At 42.9% G+C, this 22518-nt stretch overlaps 1 protein-coding gene across 1 annotated transcript in view; it reads right to left on the reverse strand.

The window, feature by feature from the left end:
- Positions 1–22518, reverse strand: part of SHLD1 (shieldin complex subunit 1) — a 50729-nt gene that overhangs the window by 13637 nt on the left and 14574 nt on the right. Inside the window, exons 2-4 of the mRNA XM_072927679.1 lie at positions 22108–22226; positions 20865–21041; positions 20134–20300 (exon numbers count right to left, since the gene is read on the reverse strand). Coding sequence (XP_072783780.1) covers positions 20134–20293 — 160 coding nt within the window. The 5' untranslated portion in view covers positions 20294–20300; positions 20865–21041; positions 22108–22226. The remainder of the gene's footprint in view (positions 1–20133; positions 20301–20864; positions 21042–22107; positions 22227–22518) is intronic.

Consider the following 22518-nt stretch of genomic DNA (forward strand, 5'->3'; position numbering starts at 1 on the left):
ATGCTTTAGGAGCAGATCACTTCTACAGCAGAAGAACAAGAGGGTACCTTGCAGTTCCCAGATTTCAAGATTCTGATCTTTCATTTTTGTCCAAGGCCAGAAACTCAAGTGTGGAAATACTGCAAGAAATGCTTACAGGGGGACTGATTCCCTCTAGATGGGAGTGAAACAGCTGAATGTGTGCAGTCTGTACCTCTTCAGATCAAAGGTCTTCACCTCCAGTCAGGATTGATCTTTCACAAAGAACAACAGAGGAACATTTGCAGAGATGGTTTCCTGAATTCATTTGCAATAAGGCGGCTTTGAAACCATGCTTCTTGTCTGTATCATACTCCTGAAAATATGCTGCACATCAGACAAACACAGAAAGGCTTGCTCTTGTTTTAGAAGCAGGAATAGAAAAATAAAAACAACAAAGGAATTGTCTCAAAAAGCACAAGCAAATAGCAGGTACAAAGGTAAATACAACTAGTGAAAATCTGGAGGCAAAACGAGGCATTTTCCCTGCAGGCCTGATGTGGCTGAGAGCACTGAACAGGCTGTGCAGAGATGTGCCAGCCTCCAGTGCCTTGGCACAGAAAAGAGCAGACCCACATCCTCTCCAGCCATGGGGGCTGTGAGATCACACAGCTTGGGGCTTTCTTCTTCTGCACTGCCAGTGGGAGCTTGTGCACCAGACATGGATTAAAAATGAAAAAACAGACTCAAATGTAAGAATGGAAGCAAGATACCAATCTCCATCTATCAGCTTTCCACAGGCTAATAAATTAAATAGCCTGACACTGAAAAAATCAGTGTCAGATACATCAAAGAGTCATCAAGGAAATTTTCAAGAGACAGAAAACACAATCTGTACAGACTACAATGAAAAGCAAACAAGATATACAAGTTTAATAACCTGGGAGACATTTTCTCATCACTAGTCTGTGACATTTTGGCTTGCTCCTTTAAAGATATATATTGAATAAATATTTGAGCCATCTAGTTTTGCTGCAGTATTACTAAAGATCAAGTAATGAACAGAAATTGGACTACAGCAATAGGCACATTTATAGACCATTCACAAATGCTGAAGGCTTGAGGACCACAAGGGCTTTTGTTTAATTATCTATATGCTGTTTTGGGAATCACAGAAAATCTCTTCCATCAGAACTAGCTTGAGACAAAATTGGGCTTTGAACAGAATTATTTTGCCGTTTATAGAACCAGCTTTCTGCAGGAATTGCTCTGTGGCTAATAAACCAAGCACCTGAAAACTGAAATTGGAACTGGTTATAACTTAAGAAGGATATTGGGAGTGAATCCTCAGGCCCCAGGGCTGCACACACGTACCCTGATTTCTCTAGGTGGTGCTTCTCAATGGACCGGGAAAACCTCAAGTACAGAGCAGAAAGGAGGAGGTCCTTGACAAAGTGCGTGACTTTAAAAGATATAAAGAAGAAAAAACACTGAGCAAGCAAGTCTCCATCCCCATCTTCTTACCCTGTCCTCTCAGCCAGTCACGAGGAAGGCTTGGCAATGCAGGCATTTCCCAGCTCAGCCCTCAAAGGACAAACAGCAAAAGGTTTCAGTCACTCCAGACTTGTTTACACCCTTTTACCTGGTTCTGCAGCCCATTAGTCCTGCTGTTTATGAGAACTTCTTAGCTGTGAGCAGATCTGGGTGCACCCAGACCTCTCAGTTCTGCCCCAAATCAAACATTTCACCCAAATTAATTGCGGATACAACTCTGGGTAAACTATGAAGGTAAGTGAGAGCTGAAATCCTGTTTACAAAGCAAACAAAATAAAACAAAACTGACGTTGTCCATCCCATATTAGTATCACACAGCACCAGGATGGCTCTCCTAGGAGGCTGCACACACGGCTGTGTGTGAAGCACTTGCTCAGAGCTTTTTAGCAGCTCCTTCAACTACTGACGAACTGTGGTTAGTGATAGTTACTGCAACCTAATACTTGTGAACAGAAAAATTAATTAATTCCTGCAAAATAAGGTGAAGAAAAGGACAGATAAATAAGACCAAGTTAGGGCAACTCCACCGATTCTTAACTGAATGAAACATTTTTGAATGAATGAACCTTACACCCTAAGAGTGCCTAACTGAAAATACCCACTTTATTCCAAAATTATCATACAAGTAGCAAGGCAGGGAAAGAGAGAAAACTTTTAAAAACTTAACCCACCTGGTATTTGCCGGTATAAATGTTTTGATAATTTACAAATAGTAAAGAACCACTCTCTAACTATTTTTCAAGGCAATGTGGGAGTCTTTGTATGACTTTTAAAGAGCAGGGAGAGGAATAATGCCAGTGTTTGTTTAGAATTTGTTCTCTGAGTAGGGGCTAGAGAGACTACAGAAGCATATACAAGGCAACAACAGCAAGTTCAGAATTTGCAGTTTGTTGATCAGACTCCCAAAACTACACAATGGTTTAAAAAAAAAAAAAAGTGAAGCAACCAATGTAATTGGGTTATTTAGCAATTCCCATTGCTCTTCTGTCATCCAGATGAGAACACAGGTGCAACCACATTTAAAAATGTCAGTGAATTAATGATACTGATTAGCACTCCTGGTAAACATTAATACAAACATAATTAATAGTATTAACCATATTAATATGGCCATTTACCTACTGAAATGAAACAGCAAATATTTAACATAATTAATGCATGAAAATGCACATTTTTATTCAATTATAAAATTGTTTAAGTATGATATGTGTGTGATATAAAAGAGATCTTTAACAGTGAAGGTAGATTCCATTTTTCAAATAAAAAGGAAAGTTTACCACTGGGCAATTCCTGTATCTAAGCTGGAGAGACTCCTGACAGCTGTGTTCCAGGACAAGCTCAAGTCTCCTGGTTCTTATTTGACACTTGTTGGTGGGTGGGATTTGACAGCCCACATAATTTAGCAGATCACACCTTTTTTGGGGCGATTTTCTTTTAACTTCTTTGAAATACCAAGAAGTTCATGATCAGCTCAATAATTTTGTTTTAAAAGGCCTAAAGAGTACGTAATTCAAACAGATTGGATACTGTGATTGTAGCAAATACATATGCTTTATTTCTAAATAAAATGGAATTCTGAAAGAAAGGCTTCAGTGAACCTTTTCATCTCAAGTTTTGGGATTTGTCTTCAAAGGTTATTTAAAAGGGATTTTTTTAGATCACATGTGGGCAATGTGAGGACATAAGTGGTTAATTTGTGTTCCATCACCTTGACAACCTGCTACCTTAATCTCCTTCATTTCCTTACAAGCCATCTGAAAGCCTCTCAACCTTTGCAAGAGGACACTTCTGCACAGAATATAGACACCTGAGCCTCTTAAAGAAGGTGTAGCTGCACATACAAGAGTGTGCCAGAAAATCTTCATATTCAAAAGTGATTTGGACTCGAACAATATTGAATTACAAAAAGGTGTCTATGTGCATTTCCCATTAATTAAACTAAGTCAAGAACAGCTGTCAGAAAATAAAATTGACATTCAGGAGATCCCTCAGCTTTGAGGTTTTAAAACCTCTAGGTTTAGACCACAAGAGTTTTTTATTTCCTCCACTCTACAAACAAATCCACTTCCTAATGCCACATTCTTCCACTTCCCCTTGGCCATGTTCACTGCTGCAGTTTAGTTGTGACTCTTAAGGCAATGGAAAATATATCTGATGCTTCCTTGAGCTGGAAAAATGTTTAATGCATTAAGGGCACACACTCACAAAAATCTGGTGCCCTTGAGTAAGCAATTGAATCAGGATAAAATAAATGTCCGGTGAGAATTAAAATAAAACACATATAGAGGCTTAGTGCCCTCTCTGCAGCTACTGTCACACTTTCTTTATAACAAAAAAAATTAGAGGCCAGTCTGCTGCAGCACAGCCTTGACACAGTTCAGAGATTAAGGTATTCATGCAGAGGTGGAGACAAAAGGAATATTTTAGATATAGATTTGGCATTAGGTCACAAGTGCTAGGTCTCCAGCAGAGCACAAAGAGCAAAGTGAAGCTATCCTAAAGAAGGCATGCAAGGTTAATCGTGGGGTGTGGCCGTGCCACTTCTTTTTTAAGCCTACCATCACCACCATGTCCTACAGAGTTTAAAACACCTTGGGGTTTTTTTGAGGTTTGGAGCTCTTTTCCCCCCAACCTTTGTCTCACCATTTCATGCTCCTGCCAAGCCACGAGGCACGGGAAAAGTTGTTTAAATCTGCTCCTGCTCAACAAAACAGACATTACACGCAGCAGGGTCAGTCTGGAGCCAGCAAAGGAGTGGAGTGTCCTGGTGGAGCAGGGACTGTGCAGAGCAGGGAGAAAGGCATCATTTGCAGAGAGGAATTGGTGCCAGTGTCAGTGGCTGCTCTCTAACACCCCCTGCCCATCCCAGTGGGGCCCCTCTCTACCTGCATGCACTTGGTGCACAGATCTCGCTGCCTGTGAGTGATCAGTGATTATTTTCTCAGCTACAGAAGAGAATATTTCCTCATATTGCAAAAAAAATAATTTAAAGGAAGCTTGAAATAAATACAAATAATGGCGTTTCTTATGATTGTACAAAGAGACCTAAGCTTTTAAAATGCAATTTACATGACAGGAGACAAAAGGATTTTGAACTCTTTAGCAAACACCATTCCAAGAAAAAAAAAGTGACTGAAAAGAAATTACATCCTGGTTACAAGTAAATTATATTACAGACAGCTAGTTGTCCAACAGGAACACTTTGGCCTGTGATACATATCAAAATAAATCTAATTACCCCTAAAAATCAGAGAATCTGTAGGTTTACCTAAAAACCAGGAAATGAGCTTTTAATTGTTTTCACTGCAGACACAAACAAGAGACACTGATTAACTTACTGGGCTCAAGAGAGGTAATTATTTTGTAGAAGATGCATCTGTAAGAGCAATTCTGTGACAGCTCCAGGTTTCATCTGTCTTTGTTTTATGAAGACCATCTGCACAAATTACTTTTTCCCTCAGATCTTAGGCTTTGAGGTGAACTCCACTCAGACAGAATGCAAAAGTCAATTATTGCCCAGTATCAGGCTGATACTGATGCTAGAGACACATGCTACAGACTAAGTCTAATGAAAAGCCCCTAGCAGAAAACAGAATTTAATTTCCTTTTGGAAAAACACCAAACACTCCCCAGTTTTGTAAAAATATTAAAAATATTATGAAAAAAGATGAACAGATTACTGAGCACATATGAAAGGGAGAGTATTTGAAAAGTTTCTTGCCAGGGAACAATCTAAGAAGTATTTTAATAAAATACTCTCTTACAGCTAATGTGCTGTTTCATTCTGCAATATTAACCCCAGAGCAGAACATCTAGGTAACAACAATCTGAAATATTATAAATCCACAGACTTGAAAAGGGGTTTAGCAAGAGGTGCCAACATCTCCATATTAGCTTTCCCAATGTTGTCAGCAGCAGATCACTGCTGACTAGAGCAAGGCTTCAACTCTTCCAAGCATCCATCCCCACAGCCCTTCACAGCCCTCATCTGAGGGCATTTAGTGTCTGGAGCTCTGCAGAGACAGAAAAAGTGCCTTAGGATGGATTGATTTATTCCAGTTAATCCCCTGAATGAACTATATCTCCACATCAAGTGGATGGGCCCTGAGCAGGAGGATTTCAGAAGCTATCCAGAGGGTAAGAAGCCATACAAATTGCAGCTCCTTTGGATGCACATGCTCTCCCCAGGAGAGCTCTTTGTACCAAGGAATAGCTAAGGTGCAACAGGTGGTTTACTGCACTGCCTTTTCTTAGCTTTTTGCCTTTAAGCACGACTCAACGTGCACCAAAGCACATTTTGGACAGGGACACGTTTTAAAGACTGCACTGAGCTTTAAGAAATACTCACATGAATTTTAATGAGACCAGAGATGTTCACACAAACACTCACAGAGGGAGAACAAGGATGGTTTTGGGCAAAGTTAGAGAAAAAGACAAACCAAGAGTTAAATCAGCACAGTCACTTCTGTCGCTTCATTTGTCACTACAGCAAGAGCGATCAGGGATACTGTGGTGTCCTGAAGAAATGTAAAATCCACAGGAACAGACTGGTCCCAGAAATAACTGTTTTCAAATTGGCAATCAACAGTGTTTTGCAAAAGGAAAACCCCAGCCACATTACCAGATGTAACAGCTTCCAAACAGCAGTGAAGCCTGATGGCTTTCTCATGCAATGATCAAGTGAAGGAACCAGATTGCTGCAGCAAGCTAACAACTTACTGGCTGAGAAAAGCTACAGAGGTCTGCTTGAGAGGTGAGGAGGAGGGGAGGGCCCAGCTATTCCCTGGCAGGGCTTCAAAAAGCTTGGAATGTTCAAGTAAATGCCTTGACTGACGCTGCTAAACCAAAGAAAGCCACCTGTCTTCCCTCAAATTTGACCACCTCACTGTTTTGGGATCACTCTTGCCTTAATACCTGCTCCAAGTTCCCACAGGAACCGAGATGAGCAGGATCATGTGGCACACAGAATTGTAGTATTTCTAAGAAGGCCAGATTTGGCTCTAGCTCCAATAGTACAGCCATGAAATAATGTGGTTCTTTCCATGCCTTTGCTGCAAGAGCATTTGGCTCAGTTTGATCCCTACACATTCATTTAGCACCACTTTGGAAAGGCAAATTCTCGTTGTGGTCAATAGGTGAGAGACTCCTGGCAGATCCTCTCTGAAGGATTTCCTTCTGAAATCATATCAAGAAGTGGTTAAACTGGTTTGTTTGCTTACTTGGCAGGAGGATCAAGAGAGGGAAAACCATCAGTTTAACCCCAGAAAGCAAAGGCTTCCACACTTCAACACCATTGGGCACTGGCATCTAGAAACAGCACAGTGGCTTTATTCTGTGATAGGGAGAGAAAGATTTTGGCAAACAAAGGATGTAACAAAACAGGTTGTTAGACAGAAGTATTTAAACCAGCCACATGTACTTTTTAAAGACAGATTATTGCCTGAAAGACACCACTAGGTTTTATATTCCCTCATTCTAACTCTTCAGCAGCTGTAGAGATAGCAGTCAATTAATCCATAATCAAAAGTTCATCTACAAATATTTCATTGCCAGGTATAAAAGAGAAATCCTGAAGAATTTACATGACTGACTATTGTGTGCAGTGTGTGGAAATAGCACAGACAAACCAGCATTTTGTTTTCTGCATTTTTTTCACACGATCACCCTCTTTCACCACATGGTCTAACTCACCCTGGTAGGTTTGCAGCTCACAGTTGATAATTATGGAGCCTGATGCTTTCATTCTGAATATCACATCCAACTATCAACCTCATTTTTGCTTTAATCTTCTGCAAAAGAATGATTCATCAAAACAATCCCAGCTAGAGTTACATCAGAAATAAATCACTGTCTCCATTAACTGTCAGAAGGTTGTTGAAAGCTAATAGAAATATGTGATTTCTTAACAATGCAAACATATTTCCTCTTATATTCCAAGATTGCTGGGCTTAAGAATCCTAATATTTCCTTCCATTCAATCCAACCCAGGAATGAAACCCACTGGCACAAACTCAGTGCCTCAGCCACTGGAGCTAACTTCACTTCTGGAATGCTCTGCAGATGATTCACACACACACAGAGATGCTACTGGGCAAGTGCCTCATACAAAATAATAATTAGCAGCTGTAACAAACATCCTATCACAAAGCATTGGTGCAGCACAAAATGGATCTTCTCAAGTTATTTTATTTTGCAACTTCTGCTGCTTTCTTTACATTTTAATTAAGACTGCATCAGGAGAAAAATTAACCTAGAAATAACCTCATTAGACATCTAGAGAAGCAGCAATGTAGAACAATGTTAAGTTCAGCTGGGATTGCAGATGGTAGCTTTGTAAATCCGGTTCTGCTTCTATTCAGCTCTTCAGCAGAATGTTCATCCTTTCAAGAAATTGCTACTGAATGGTGAGATATCATGAAACAGATCACACCTGTGCTGCACCATGACCAGAAGCAGAGATGATACATTTCTTTGCAATCTTAATAGACAATAACTGCTTAAATAATTGAATTCAAAGTAAGTTTGTATTATGAATAGTACAGAAGGACTTGGGCTAGGCATTGGGTCAGCATATTAAAGATGAGTATTCCTTAGGTCTGCATAAGTGACTGTATTTTTGGTTTATCTATCTGTAGGTTATTCATTACTAAAGTAAAATACAACTATAAAATTTACACATACACAAATACAACCTACACTGTGGAACCCCAAAAAAATTTTTCCCCTCTTTCAACTCTGCCTTGCCTGCTTCTCTAGTCCAACAATTCCCTTCTGCTTCTGATTCTGGGCATCTCATCCAAGGATTTCTTTTCAAGTAACAGTGCTTATGGGGTACAGTCCAGTGAAGGCAAGAGTTGTACCTACAACAGCATTGGTATCAGCTTTGCCAGCTGCAGAACAGGAATACTCTTTTCTAAAGGGGAAAGGAAGGGCGCACCAGGCAAGATTAGATCAGTTTCTAGTCTGGAATGTCCCCTCCGCTTGTACTCTGTTCTAAGTGGCAATCTGGTGCTGGGGATATGTGGGTGTGACCTGACACTTGAAATTAGACAGGAATTAACAAAAGCCTTGGAACACCATCCTATGTATTCAATATCTCAGCAACATTTGTATCAGCAAGAACTACTGACTGAGCTTGCTCTTACTACCCAAATCATGGCAGAGTCCCCTTTCTCTGCTAAACCCTTGGCCTCAATGATTTCCTGTTGCACTGAGTTTTAAAATCTAATTACCTGCTGTGTAAGAAGTGACTGATTTTGATTCTACTGACTTCCTTTCGTCCAACAGACACAGAACCAACATTCAGATTCCTCCTGAGATTATTACTGGTTTAAATTCAATTTTAAAAATAGAAAAAAGAAAATGCTTGCAACGCTGAGACAGAAGCACACGTATAAAAACAGACCACTATGAGAGTACCAAAGCCTCCATTCATCTAGAAGATATTACAGTATACTTGTCTGTTTTCCCATATTTAGTCTTCCTGGTTGCTTTTGTCTCCTATGTGCAGATTAAGAAACCAAACACCCAACAAACTAACTAATTAAAAAACAACAACAACAACAACAACCATGAAAAATACACACACAAACCCCCAAAACTCCTCCTGTTAGGCACTGCAGCCTGCACAAAGCTGGGACCTCCTTTAGTACTGGCATGCATCATTTCACTACTTAGAGGTGTATAAAACAGTCTGTAGGCACTTCTGGAAGGCAGGAAGGCAAAGGGTTTACCTTCTTCACAAACCCAAGGAACTTCTGGAGTAAGATAACCTCTCTGACAGGCAGTGCTACATTTATAAAACACAGGGAACTTGCAAAACTCAAGCTCTCCCTTGCTTCCACCTCCACCCAGAGCGAACTCAAACAGAGCATAGCCAGAAATCCCTGGGCAGGCTGAAAAGAACAGCACGCAGCACACAGCACAGAATATTGTCATTTGCTTGCCAGTGCTTATTGCAGCAATAAATAACCAGCTGCCTGCCACCCTTCACAGAGAAAGCCTCAGCACGGAGGCTTGCTGGAAAGGCAGCAGCCCTGCTCATCCTGACAGCACTCCATCGGTCTGGGAGGAGATTTCAGAGGCAAGAGATGTCCATGCACATGAGGCCCGGCCACTACGGAGTCTACAGCACACAACACAAAGAAGGGAGGGCAGTGGGGTGGGGGGTTGTTAAACTCATGAAATGAAGGAAGAAATCAGATGCAGAAGGGTTCCAGGACAAACCTTCATGTACTGCAACCCACACTGATGCTGAATCACTGGGCTGTGTTGTTTTGTTTCAAAAAATACTGTGGATGATGATGTGTGCTGTATTTTATACTTGCAGTCTGCTGCTAAGGGGCTATGACTCACTATTTTTTATGCTGCAGCCTCATCAGTTGCACACCAGTGAGCTCAGTGATGTAAACCAGAGAAAGAGAGAAGAAAAATGAGGCCTGAATTAAGTCAGAGATCGAATTTAAATTCAGTACCAGATGCCCCACAGGTAAGTGGTGATAGCAGTCTGAAGAGTGAGGCTTTAGGAACACTTCAACTGGGCTCAATCCATGTGGTGTGGCACAAGCCAGATGTTACAGAGGGGAAGCCAGGAAACACTGAGAGCAGCGTGTGAACGTAAAGGCAGGGACCAAATAACTGCACACAAATCCAGGGCAAATGGACCACAGTGACCCCCACAATGGTGGCATTAATCCAAGCCACCTCACTGCAGAGAGAAAGGCCCTGCAGCCAGAAGATACTAATGGCAGGCAGCACTGCTAAGCCCTACATCCTCACCTCAGCTATGGAGCATCCCCTGCAGCACTGCATCCACCCTGAGCTCCACTCAGCACAGGGAACACAGGCATCCTGCCCACAGCCTCCTGCTCAGCTCACTCGAACCTGCCACAGCAAAACTGGGAACAATCTGCATCCTTTCACAGCAGCAAGTCTGCCCTCTACACTAAGCAGCATCCTGGGAGCACAGCTTCTCATTTGAACAACACCAGTGTAACTTTTTTGTTTTCCTCCCTGCCACTAGGCACAGAGGATTCCCTGAGATGTGTTTTTCTGTTGCCAGTTCACAGCAGCTCCTAAAGAAGCTCCAAATTCAGGGAATAAATTCAGAGGCAATGAGAGACCCACAGCAATCAGGGCAGATGTATCTTGTTTACTGTTGCTGCATTTTAACAACTGCCAGTGCTTGGCCTTTTGGGTCTAATAAACTCCAGATGATTTTTCTACCACACAGTCACAGACTACATCTGAAAAAACATCTGAATAACCGAGAGCTAAACGTAAGGAAAGCTTCCCAGTGAAAATGAAAAAGACCATTCATATTTGATCACAAAACAAAATCAGGTGTTTTGGGTACCAGGACAAGTGAATCTGGTAAATTACAAGACAAAACCCCTATGTTTAGAATCAGACCAGGAAAAAAAAAAAACCCAAAAAACTGTAGAAACTTACTAATAGAGTTAAGAAAATAAGAGGTATTAAAGAGACTCGAGGAGTGACATTTCTTATTTATGCATTGTGCATAAGCAGATCATCACATCACTCTCTAAACCACAAACACCACTCACACTGGACTGGAGGTGAGATGTCCCAGAGCATGGGAAGAAATGTGTGAAGCTCAGAGTTTGCTGGAAGCTCTGCACCACCATTTGCCTGGGCTCTCTGCCCTGAGTACAGCTGCAATTCAGGCCAATGCAACCCTTCTTGTTCCCAAGCACTGATGCCAACGTGGGTGTCCCCACAGCACTGTGTACCAAAGAAATATCCCAGGGGCTGGCACAGCCTGGCCTCAACATGGCATTCCAAGCCAATTTGCCCTTTTCTTCTGCCCTAGCCTGACATCCCCCATTACTCCAATTGCCATTTTTAAGGCACTTTCACAGATCTTTACCACCCACAGCTAAGTGATAGAGCTGAGGCACCAAGGCAGGCTCTGCAGACAGCAGGGAAGGGCAATGCTGGTTTTACACAACTATGTTGGCACAGGCATTCCATGATTTGCCACTTGCTGGCTGTCAGCACTGACACCCAATGATCTTGGGTCATTCTTCCATCACCTGCACTACAACAAAACCACAACTCCAAGCTGCAAACAGCAACTCTGTTACACAAGGAAGGAGCCTACATCTTGGGAGCCCCATACAAAATTTAACATTGATGGAAAGGTGCCATGAACACATGTCCAGGTAACAGGAACAGCCACAGCCCTTTGCAGCTTTGCACAGTTATTTCAATTAGTAAGGATTCATGGTGTGCACTTTCCTTTCTCCCTAGGTAAAATAAAGCGTTCTGTGGAGGTGTTTCAGCAGTACAGAAGTTCTTGCCCTCCAAAGTACACAGAACAATTCATGCACACATGAGAATGTTTCACAACTGCTATTACTGCATTACTGGAGCACTTTGTTAGAAAAATGACTACCCTGGCTTACAGTTCTCAGGATTTGCTTTGTAACTTCTCTTCTCCAGCTGTTAAGGAAAATTGGGAGTTTGATTGAAATTCTTTCCTACAAAAGGTGCTTCTTTTTCTAAAAGCAGGAAGAAAAATGGGATAAGTCTAACTGGACACTCTGCAGAATGATCTGCAGGAGCCATAGTCCAACCCCTTTGTGTTCCCTCTGTGGACACAAATTCTCACTCCCACGAGTTTCCTCTCATTCTCCTCTGTAGTCTTTGTCCCTTGTGTAACTCTCATGTCTGTCAATCTTGTAATGCAAACTTCTTGATGGTTTTAAAGCTAAAAACACATCCTAAAGGTCTTTTTTGGGGTTTTTTTTTTGTTTGTTTTGTTTTTATGTTTTTTTGTTTTTTGTTTTTTTTTGTAAACCAACCCTTTTTCTCCACAGTGTAAAGTGAACTTCTTTGCCTCTCAACGTTTCAAACATTGAGCACTGACTGTTCATAGATACATTGAAATCTGGTTCATAGTATCCTTGTTTTGACACAAATTCACCACTACAGCAGGAAAGCAGGGGACCATCTCCCAGCACTCTGCACACTGCTTGGTGAAATATTTTATGGACACCTGGACCAAACACAACACAAATACACTTATCAATAGTCATTTCAATGGTAAGAAGCATCTATAGAAAGTTATCCTGGAATTCAGCATATGAAACCATCACTTCTGAAAGAGGAAATGTATTGAAGTTAAGAGGGCAACCCAAGGTGATGGGTGAAGAGCTCACACACACATGCAGAATATTCTCTGCATCAATGCAGATGCCATTGCTATCCATCTTCCCACACCCTTCCACCCCCACAGTTACACCAGGGATTGTTCCACGGCTCCTGAGCTTCAAAATAATGACAGAGTTAACCAATAAGCAGCCAAACCCAGAAGAATGGAAGAGCACCAAGCCCAGTGTGTGAAACTGCAGTCACAGCCACGAGTGCATTCTGGAGCCATGCTTTTGAGGGGCTAACAAGGAATGCTGAAATGCTGTCCTATGCCACGGCTCCCTGCTGGCCACCCAATGCCACACAGACCTGTTCACACAGTCTTTCCTTGAAAATTCTGGGGCCCAACTAGAGACAATAACAGGCAAATATGTTTCAGACAGGAGCTCAGTGTAGTGGAGACAGCCATCCTGAGTGAATCTTTGTTCTAGATTGCAAGGCAAGAGGTCTTTGAAAAGCCTGAGTGGGACTGCAAAAGCAGCTTCAAGCACAGGAGAAACTTTGCACTACATATGTGATAAACAAATATTTACAGGATGGCGAAGCCCAGGGAAGCAGCCATTAAGGAGAAACCCAAGCAAGGTGCAAGTTTTCAGCCACATCTGCACTGAATTTAGCAGCTTCACAGAGCCAGCAGCATCTGGCTTCCCAAAGACACCCTCATCCCAGCCTGATACCAGTCTGTGTTTGGTCAGGAAGAACTCCTGAGGCCTTCTTTTACTAGCCTAGAAATTGTTCTTTGTTCCCATAATATTTAATGCCATTGTAGCAGTTGCAAATGATGGCTGAATTTGTCTATTATTCCCCTGTAAAACCCTTATTTGAACAGCTTCTGTTCCCAATTATAATTTTCCATCTCAAAGGACTCCACATCTGCACTTCAGAGGATGAAAAGTGATTAATAAAGAATTTAACAAACTCTTGTCCATTCTTGCCTATTGAACAAATTCTTGACATTTATTTAGAGGATTTAATTCCCTCTCATTTAAATGATTAATGCTCACAGGTAAGATAAAACAACATTTGCACAAACATGTACAAATCTGCCTCACAGCTACCTTAGAACAATTTCCATAATGTCATTACTGCAGTCTGAATTGGATTAGGTCACAGCAAAGGACAAACATTGGTAACTGTAATGAGAGAACTAAAAGTCCAGGCTGGAATGACAATTTAGATAAAGGTAAGGAAGAAATGGCCCACTGGACTCTGACATCTTGGCAGAACAAGGTGATATTAAGAGCTCCCAGTCCCACCAGAGGGCAGACAGAGCTCTACACATCTGACCAGTCCCACTGTCTGGCACTGAGGGTGTGACCCTGGCTGGCTGCCCCCAAAGCCACACTCCCCTTCACAACTGGACTGGGGTGAAGAAATACACCAAAAGGTTCATGAGTTGAAATAAGGACAGGGAGAGATCACTCACTGCATACCATCATGGTAGATTCAGCTTGCAGAAATTAGATTAATTTATTACCAATCAAAATCAGAGCGGGGTAATAAGAAGCAAAACAAATTCTCCTTCCCAAGAGACAAACTCCCAAGCTCCCCTTCATGCAGAATCCAATCAGACAACTTCAGTGCAGCAGTGCAACTCCTTGACTCTGTTACTCAAGCATTTTCTCTGTAGTTGATTCCTAATTATTAATGGTTTAATACAAACTGTTCACTTTCATAGAACACAGAGGTACTCTGAAGCATTAAAGTTGAAAAGGCAAGGGACATGTCTCATTTTTTGCCCTGATGTCTGCATAGTGCTCTAATTCTCCTCAAAAAGGACCAGTTTTCTTCCTCAGACTGTGAAGAATAAAACATTGCCTTTTTTTGGTCTAGGACTTACTTTTGGCTGAGTGCTTTATGTAGCACGTCCCTGGAAAATTAATTTACACAAAATCTAAGACCTACAGTGGCCCAGTGGTGCCCAGTGCTTTCTTTTGTGTGCTGTGCAGTTTCCCTGTACTCCTTTTATGTCAGCTGGCATAAATTCCACCTTGCCTTTTCATCCAGTACTCAACACAACTGGGTCACAAAGAGATGCTTGGAGGGTTCATGATGCCAAACTCACCAGAGCCATGGAAACAACCACTGAAGAGCCTGCCCATAACTTCAGTGGAGCTGCACGACTTCAAGCTCACTGCCACACACCATCTACACAAAATTAACATCATTGAAACACTGTGCCGTTCTTTTACCTCTTGATAACACTCGAGTCTAAGAAAAATCTAGCATTTTGGTCATACTTGAGAGTGCACCTGATTAAAACACATCACTTAAACTCTCTGAAGGTTTAGGCCTGCCAGGCTGGTGAAATCAGAAATGGGCAACACTGAGCACTAGAGGGCAGCAGGAAACAAACCAAAACCGGTAAAATCCACCAATTCCCAAAGCAGGGACTGTGTTCCCATCACGGCCAAGGCAAGCACGGTGCTTAACAAATTTCAAACCAACACCCTGGTTTTAAAAAAAACAATAATTATTTTGTTCTATGGTTAATAATAATTAGCTCTGTTGTGTGGGACACAGCTCAAACTGAAGTGGGTTTGCATGTTAACTTCCTGCAGTTGTGAACTTCCTGCAGTTGAAGAAGACTCTTCACATCACAAAGCACCTTTAAACAGCACCCCTCCCTTCACCTTCCAAGCAAACCAAATACTAAAATATTCTCAGTGTAATCCATATCTCTTAGGCAAAGGAGACTATCAGAAGTTTCTGTATCTGACCTGGAGTGCACTTATGAACCCTTTCTAGCTCAGCTTTGGCTCAGTTTGAAAGTGATTTTAAACATCACACACGTTTTGGATTTATAAAGTTACACAGACTCTTGAAGAGACTACATATAAAAGTCTTTAGCCAAACAAAAAAGCCATTTTGGAATTTGGGAACTTTTGGCAGCAGTGGCAGCTCAGACGGCCAAGCTGTAATTTCTACACCAAGTAATGAGCACTGAGTTCTGGGTTGAACTGAACTTCCCAGCACCCACCAAGAGCCAGCCCTAAAAGGTTGTTGCTGACTCCTCTCATTTTCAGCCTCTAACTCCCAGGCAGGAAATGCAGAAGCCATGTAAAAATGTAAAAATGGCTGCTACAGCCATGCTAGAGCTCTTCAGTAAACACAAACCCACTTCTGCAAAACAGATTAAGTAACACCTGATGGGCCAGAGGACATGATAGGGAGGAGAGAGCATTTAAGGACAAGTCAGAACACGTGCACCAACATCAGCACCACTCCTCAGCTGCTAATAAAAGACACAGCAACCCACCACAAAACTGGGCATGTAAATTCACTGGGAATAGGTAGCATTTTTTTTCCAGAAGAATCCCAAATGCTTGTAAAACTGACAGCTGTGTTAACAGGCTGAAAATCCCTGCTTGTTTTAACACAGTTGCCTGAAAACCCAGAAAGCAACTGGAACAGCCCAAAAAGCATGCCTTTTAAACTGGGCAACTTGTGACCAGACTGATTTGGGTGGCAGTGCCATGGCCCAGGCTCACTGATGTGCCTGCAGCCAGAGTCTCCAGTGAAATGGTCTGTCCCATGTCCCCCAAGCTCCCACAACGTGTTCCAAATGGGTGGTTTTGAACAAAGCCTACAATGCCTCACAGCTGATCAGAGAGAACCTACAGCCTGGCTGCCCACAAGGCAGAAGAGATTCATAACCCAACACCACATTTTTCAGAAACCACCATCCTGGAAAGGCTGGAACCCCTGTGAAAGCCAGGACACGTGGCAGAGCACTGGATCTTGGCTGTACCTGTGCTGCTGCCAAGAAGAGGAGCTGTCCCCACTTCATCCACACAAATATTCACATGGCTGCCCAGAAAGCTGGGCCAGTTCCCTGAGCTGACTTCTCACTGTGTACCAACACTAAGGATAAACCAGGAATAGTAAGCACAGCCAAGAGCAGCCTGGGAGTCTCCCTGCACTACAGAGGTCAGGGAAGCGCATGGAAAATAATTACAGGTAAGCCTGGGCTCAAAACTTGAAATAAACTGCAGGAACAAAAGTAGCACTTTTGGAGAGGCAACTAAGGTTTGAACACCTCTAGCCTCCCAAGCTGGCTTTAATTAATTCTGCTTTCTGAAAAAAAGCCAACCAGCTCTTAGATAATTGCAGGTCTCTTCAAGCTCACAGGAAACTCTGTCACCCTCTTTCTCCTAACATCACCTGTTTTTTATTTTCTCTGCTTCTGTGACACACCATTTTCTTCCACTGGGTGACCCTGTCCACCCATCCATTTTAGAGCAGAGCTTTTCCACTGCTTTTCATTAGAGAGAAAAAGCAATGAAGGCAGAGGCTACAGGACAAACAGGGAGACCCATGTGCTGAAGATCACAAGCCCTAGGAAGGGCCATGAAAGGAGATGGGACTGGGCTTTGCCCACGCTTCAGGCAGGCAGTCTCCCAGGTATGATTCCACAGCTGAACTCTCAAAGGCTGCTTCCAAAGTTAGCAGAATTTCTCCAGGGCTGCACTGGCAAATCCAGTTCTGCCTGAGCACAGCGCACAGGCAGAGCCCAGAACCCTGTGCTCTACCAATTTGTACAGCACAACTGTTGATTATTCTCTAACACTTCCTGAGGTTGCAATTTTTCCAGGTAAACAGTATTTTTCCACTGTCCCTGGTAATCTCTGGTTCAGTGCCCTGATTTAAGGCTTTCCCACACATACACTTGAGTGCTGCCTGCCAAGTAAGAACTTCTGCTGGCAGTTTTTCTTAATCCAGAGGAAGTGGTAAGGTCTTCCTGGTGTATTGAGCAACTGAATGATGCAGATTTAAAAAAAAAGATAAAAAATTAAATTAAAAAAAATTCTCTTCCAGTATTGGATTAAAAAAGATGAAGAATACTGAAGTGTTTACTGATCCCATTTAATTTTCTATCACCACTTAGACACTTGAACTCACTATGACAATAAGCTAAAGGTATGAAAGCCTGTTGCAAGAGCAGAACCCTCACTTCCACACCAATCATCAAACCACTAATTTATAAACCATTTAAGAGATTTAGTAATATTCCTACAGGACTACTGCTTTCTTGCCTGGGGATACCTGCTTTCTGAAGGCCCTGTATTCATGGCTAATGAGTACTTCCTTCTGCTATTAGAAGTGATGGAGGCTCTCTAGACTAATAAAACCTGTTACTGGTGCCTCAGGCAGTAGGAGTGACCATTTCCACCTCCTGAGGCACAGATGGGTGGTAGTTCAGTCAGTCTCAGTCCAGTTCATGTGGCAGATGGCAGAAACACAGCCTGTCCTGTCAGTCTGTTTCATTCCTAAGGAAGCTGCCACATTCCCAGAGACCTATGGGCCTTTTGGAAATGCTTTTGAATCACTAAGGAAGATCTTCATCCATCCTGCCCAAGCCCCAGTCTCTTGGCCATTCTGTGGGGGTGCAACCCACAGCCACTCCCACTCTTCCCATGCAGTGCCACAGCAGCAGTTCTCAGTGCCCCCTGACAAGACAAAGAAGCAACATTTGACAGAACCTGCTTTTCCAAGAATATCTGACATGGGCAGACTGTTTCTAAAATCATCTTCCTGTCTCTTCTGCCACAGTGACCAAACTCAATGGGTTGGAACGTTGAAGTTGCATCAAAAGAGAGAGTTTCAGTGTGTATGTATATTGTTTGATGCTGTTGTGAGGAGAAAAGAGCCAAGATGGTCAGAGCATGAACTGGTTATCCTGTGACACTGGGATTATTCCACTCCAAGAGCACAGGGGGTGTCCCACAGTTATTGCTAAGTGGATTCAGTTGTGAGCAGTCTCTACAATAAGCAATGAAGGGAAGGGTTCATGGGCCTCACCTGCCCTCCTCAGCACACCTGGAATCCCCACTGGCATCAGGGGGTGCTGGGGACAGCCAGGAGGCAGGATGTGCCCTCTCAGCATACCTTGGTGCTGATCCTCAGCTGCCTGCTCCACACAGGCACCACAAACACTTCCCCAGCACTGTCATTTCCGCGTGTGTCCTCCCCACTAAGCCTCAGACATGCAGTTATCCCATGTGTCCCATTCAGCACAGCAACCCAGGCCACTTGCCCTGAGCCACACTAAATGGTGTTTGAGCAACACATCCCAGGAACTGCCTCACGGCTCCCAGGATTGCTTCATACCTTCCACACAGGCTTGTGAAACCTGAGCAGACAATTGCTTTCCAGCCTGTCTCACTACCAGAGCAGCCTCTCCATCCTCCTCTCCCATGCCAGTGGAAAAGGCTGGCTCAGGACATTCCTTGCAGTGCTGATCACTACTCTTACACATAAAAATAAAGCAAAACCTCAAACCAGACATGATATTGCTCTAGTGCAACGTGGATCACGAAATGTGATATGTGTTGTGCTTTAAAGCAGAGGTTAGCACCAGAGGATTCCCATCATTACTAACATAAGAGATGTGACTTCCCTGTCTGTGTGAAAAACCAAAGCAAGGCTTGCTCTCTGCTGTTGGCAGATTCCATTACAGTTCTGGATGTCCCATACCGAGAGCTGAAGGCAACTGCACAGGAAATCAGTCAACATCAGCTGAGTGAGATCAGCTGGTAGATTCCACTGCTTACCTGTCTGGCACAAAAACAGCGACATTCCCACTGAAAGAAACTCACCTGTTGAATGTCAAGCTAATTTCTTGAAGCAAGCCACAGAAAAGCACTTTAGAGTAAGAAGAGGAGCCAAACCCTACTTCTACACTATTTAAGATTCTAAATCAACAAGAAATGTTATCAGTGATGTTCTACCCACTCAGGTGTCTTGACAAATCCTCTCCACACATTATTTGTTGTCCAGAACTTATTTCCCCCCCAGTACTAAATATAATCACTAGAACCCTCATTCCAGCCAGCATGACTATATGGCAAGAAGTGCCATTGGGCCAGCACATTTTGATCTCACATTTCTTGCCAGCTGTCCCTTATCTTCTCAGATAAACAATTTATACCATTACTTCTAATCATCTGGAGTAGTGGCTGACCTAAAACGATACCACCACACTAATGTCATTAGCACAAGCAAAGACTCTGTTATTATTACTATTATTGTTATTATTATTATTATTAAAGTAATGGCGTAATGAGGCTGCACCCTGAGCTCATGATGAGCACATGAAAAACAAAGGGAAAAGTTTAAAAACTCTTCCTACTGACTATGCTAATTTGTGACAGTGTTCACTCCTGATGTCTGAGGGACATATTAGTTGTCCTTATGAGTACACATTAAATATGAAGAGTATTACAGAACATTAGCAGCTGACAGCATCCTCTGAGCTCTTCTCCTGTGCCCCATCAACCCACAGTTCCCACTGTATGTGTCCAGCTGGAGCAGACTGCAGTTCTGGTAAAACTGGGGTTTATGACAGGCAGTATCAGACTGCAGTGACTCAGCCAAGCAACACACTGCCTACACAGATGAAGCACTGGCCAAAGAAAGAGCGTGTGGAGAAGCAGAAGCTGTTACCTGTGGGTGGGGAGGGAAAAACATCCCCAGAAGGATAAAGCTCCTGGCTGTTTTCAGAGCTGTGTGGAGGCAGAAAGGGCTCTGCTAGGTCACAAACAGAGGGGAGGTCCAATATGCTGCTCTCTGAGGTGAGACTCGGTGATGTCTCCTTTTCTTCCATGGTCCCACTGCAGACAGAAATGAGACTCGGCTGGGTTTTTGGAGCATGAAAATCTAAGCAGAAGTCAGCACAAATAATCTGGAATTTTTGTACTGCTTTATGAGATGACAGGAGCTGCTTTAGTATAATCCTACTTCAATTAAGAAAATAAAAACTAATTTAGAGGTGTAAAGAAGGAACAACAGCAAGCCCCATAGATAACAGCCTTCAGCCTTAAGAAGGATAACTAGGAGATTACAATAAATCTGGCTTTCCTAGAGGCTTCCCAGAAGTACAGCCTCAGGCCCCAACACTAGGAAGCCATGGAGCATATTCCCTTCAGGGTGCCCTCTGTGTGCCATTTAAAAGGAAACACTTTCTACAGGGTCCCTTGCTGCTACAAGTCTCAGGTTAAACCATCCCTCCTGGCTTATGTTCACTAGCAGAAAGAAAAAGCATTTAAAACTTGGTAGCCTCAATCTCACAGGGATGGCAAAGACCTCCTGGCAGGAGATGCCAGAGAAGCTGTGTTAAATTATTGGTGCTCAGCACTTTGGAAAGCTTTGGTTGAAGCATCCCCTCATCCCAACACCTTTTTATCGAAAAGCTTCCTCAACCAGTTCACCACCACAGAGGGAAAGAACACAGCAGGATAGGGCTGGTGCCACCCTGCTCCACACCAAGGGTTGCAGTGAACGGGCAGCTCCTTTGGACAGGATGGATCTGAAGTGTTCCAGTCCAGCAGCTCCAAGCACAGTCACACGAGTGTCTGGGGCAGAAGAGAAGTGAAATGAGTAAAACTTGGTGGAGTAAGAGTGACAAGACAGAGGATCTAGATTTGGTGGTCAAGCAATGGCCTGTGGCCCTGCAGGCTCACATTTATCTTCTTTTCTATAAAATGAAGTCAACAAATTCTTGTTTTGGGAGTATTATCAGTAAGTAATTTGAGAGCCACAGTGGGCAAGGAAATCCTCAGAATGCATAAGTACTGAAAAAGAAATATCTCCAGGCTGATTTTTAAAAAAATAACATCATTCCTTACTCAGCTTCTGTGCTGAGTAACTTTTATCTAAAATACACCTCTGACCTTTGCAAAATGCTGGCCAACTCACAGAGGAGGAGAGGGGAGATGATGGCTGTGATACCAGAGACGAGCAGCTGCCTTGCCTTGGAGGGAAAAGGTCTGTGCACTCACAGAAAGATTCCAGGAAAAAAGGCAGTGGAAGGTTAAAAACAAAACAAAGTGCACAACCAACTTCCCCCAACAGAAGGAAACTTCTCCTCTATTGCTCTTCATGCACCAAAATATAAATTATCTATGCATAAGGAACACAGAGAAGGAAAAACTTTCTTCAAATATTGTGTTTATGATGTGTGCTACTTTAAAGTAGAACAGTATTTAGAGAACTAAACTACCTATACCCTCCACTGGTCTGGAAAAACCCCAAAAACACACACCACTAGTCAAATGAATTCTATCCCTCCAAGGGCAAATGGCAAATTACAGCAACAGGAGCTGCTGGTGTGACACCACAGCAGCTTAAGGCTGTCACTGATGGGAGCTGCAGCAGCCCTGGACGTCTCTGCCAGCTGCCTGTGCCACTCCCCCTCCTTGTTTTGCCACAACATGACTAACACCATGTGCAACCAGGTTTTGATCAGGCTCAGATAAAACAAAACAGTATTAAAAAATAATAGTTTTCCTCTGGAATAGCTCCCTTTAGTCCTACCACCAAAGCTGATGGTGAGACACAACTCATGGTGTTTGTGAGAAAAGGCTCAGCCCTGGGCCTTCAGACAAATGAAGGAGCTTCACTATTTCCTCTGTGCCATACCTGGTAAGAGAGAGCACTGATGTGCAAACAGTCCCTCTGGACAAAATCCAGGAGCAAACAGTCTGTTGCTGCTTCAGGATTCCCTTATTCTTCCTTCATGGATTGTCAGCCCCAGACTGCTGGAATGAAACAAACAGGTCAGTCAGATGCTTTGGGCCAGCTGATCTGGCAGACGGACAGGGTGACCTTTCAAAGTGCACATGCTAGCCAGTGTCAACAGCCAGTCATCACATATGCCACTGTTTGCTGGATCTGGTACAGAGGAAGAGTTTCTTCTAGGAATCAGAAAGAGCACATCTAGTTATGCCCATGAACCGCTTGACAGCAGTGGCTGGTACGTCCTAGAAGTAAAGGCAAGATTTACTTTACAAGAAGCTGCCAGATGGGTTATTTGTTCAAAACCCATCAAGC

The sequence above is a fragment of the Taeniopygia guttata genome, chromosome 3, assembly GCF_048771995.1.
Source record: "Taeniopygia guttata chromosome 3, bTaeGut7.mat, whole genome shotgun sequence".
NCBI classification, from domain to species: Eukaryota; Metazoa; Chordata; class Aves; order Passeriformes; family Estrildidae; genus Taeniopygia; species Taeniopygia guttata.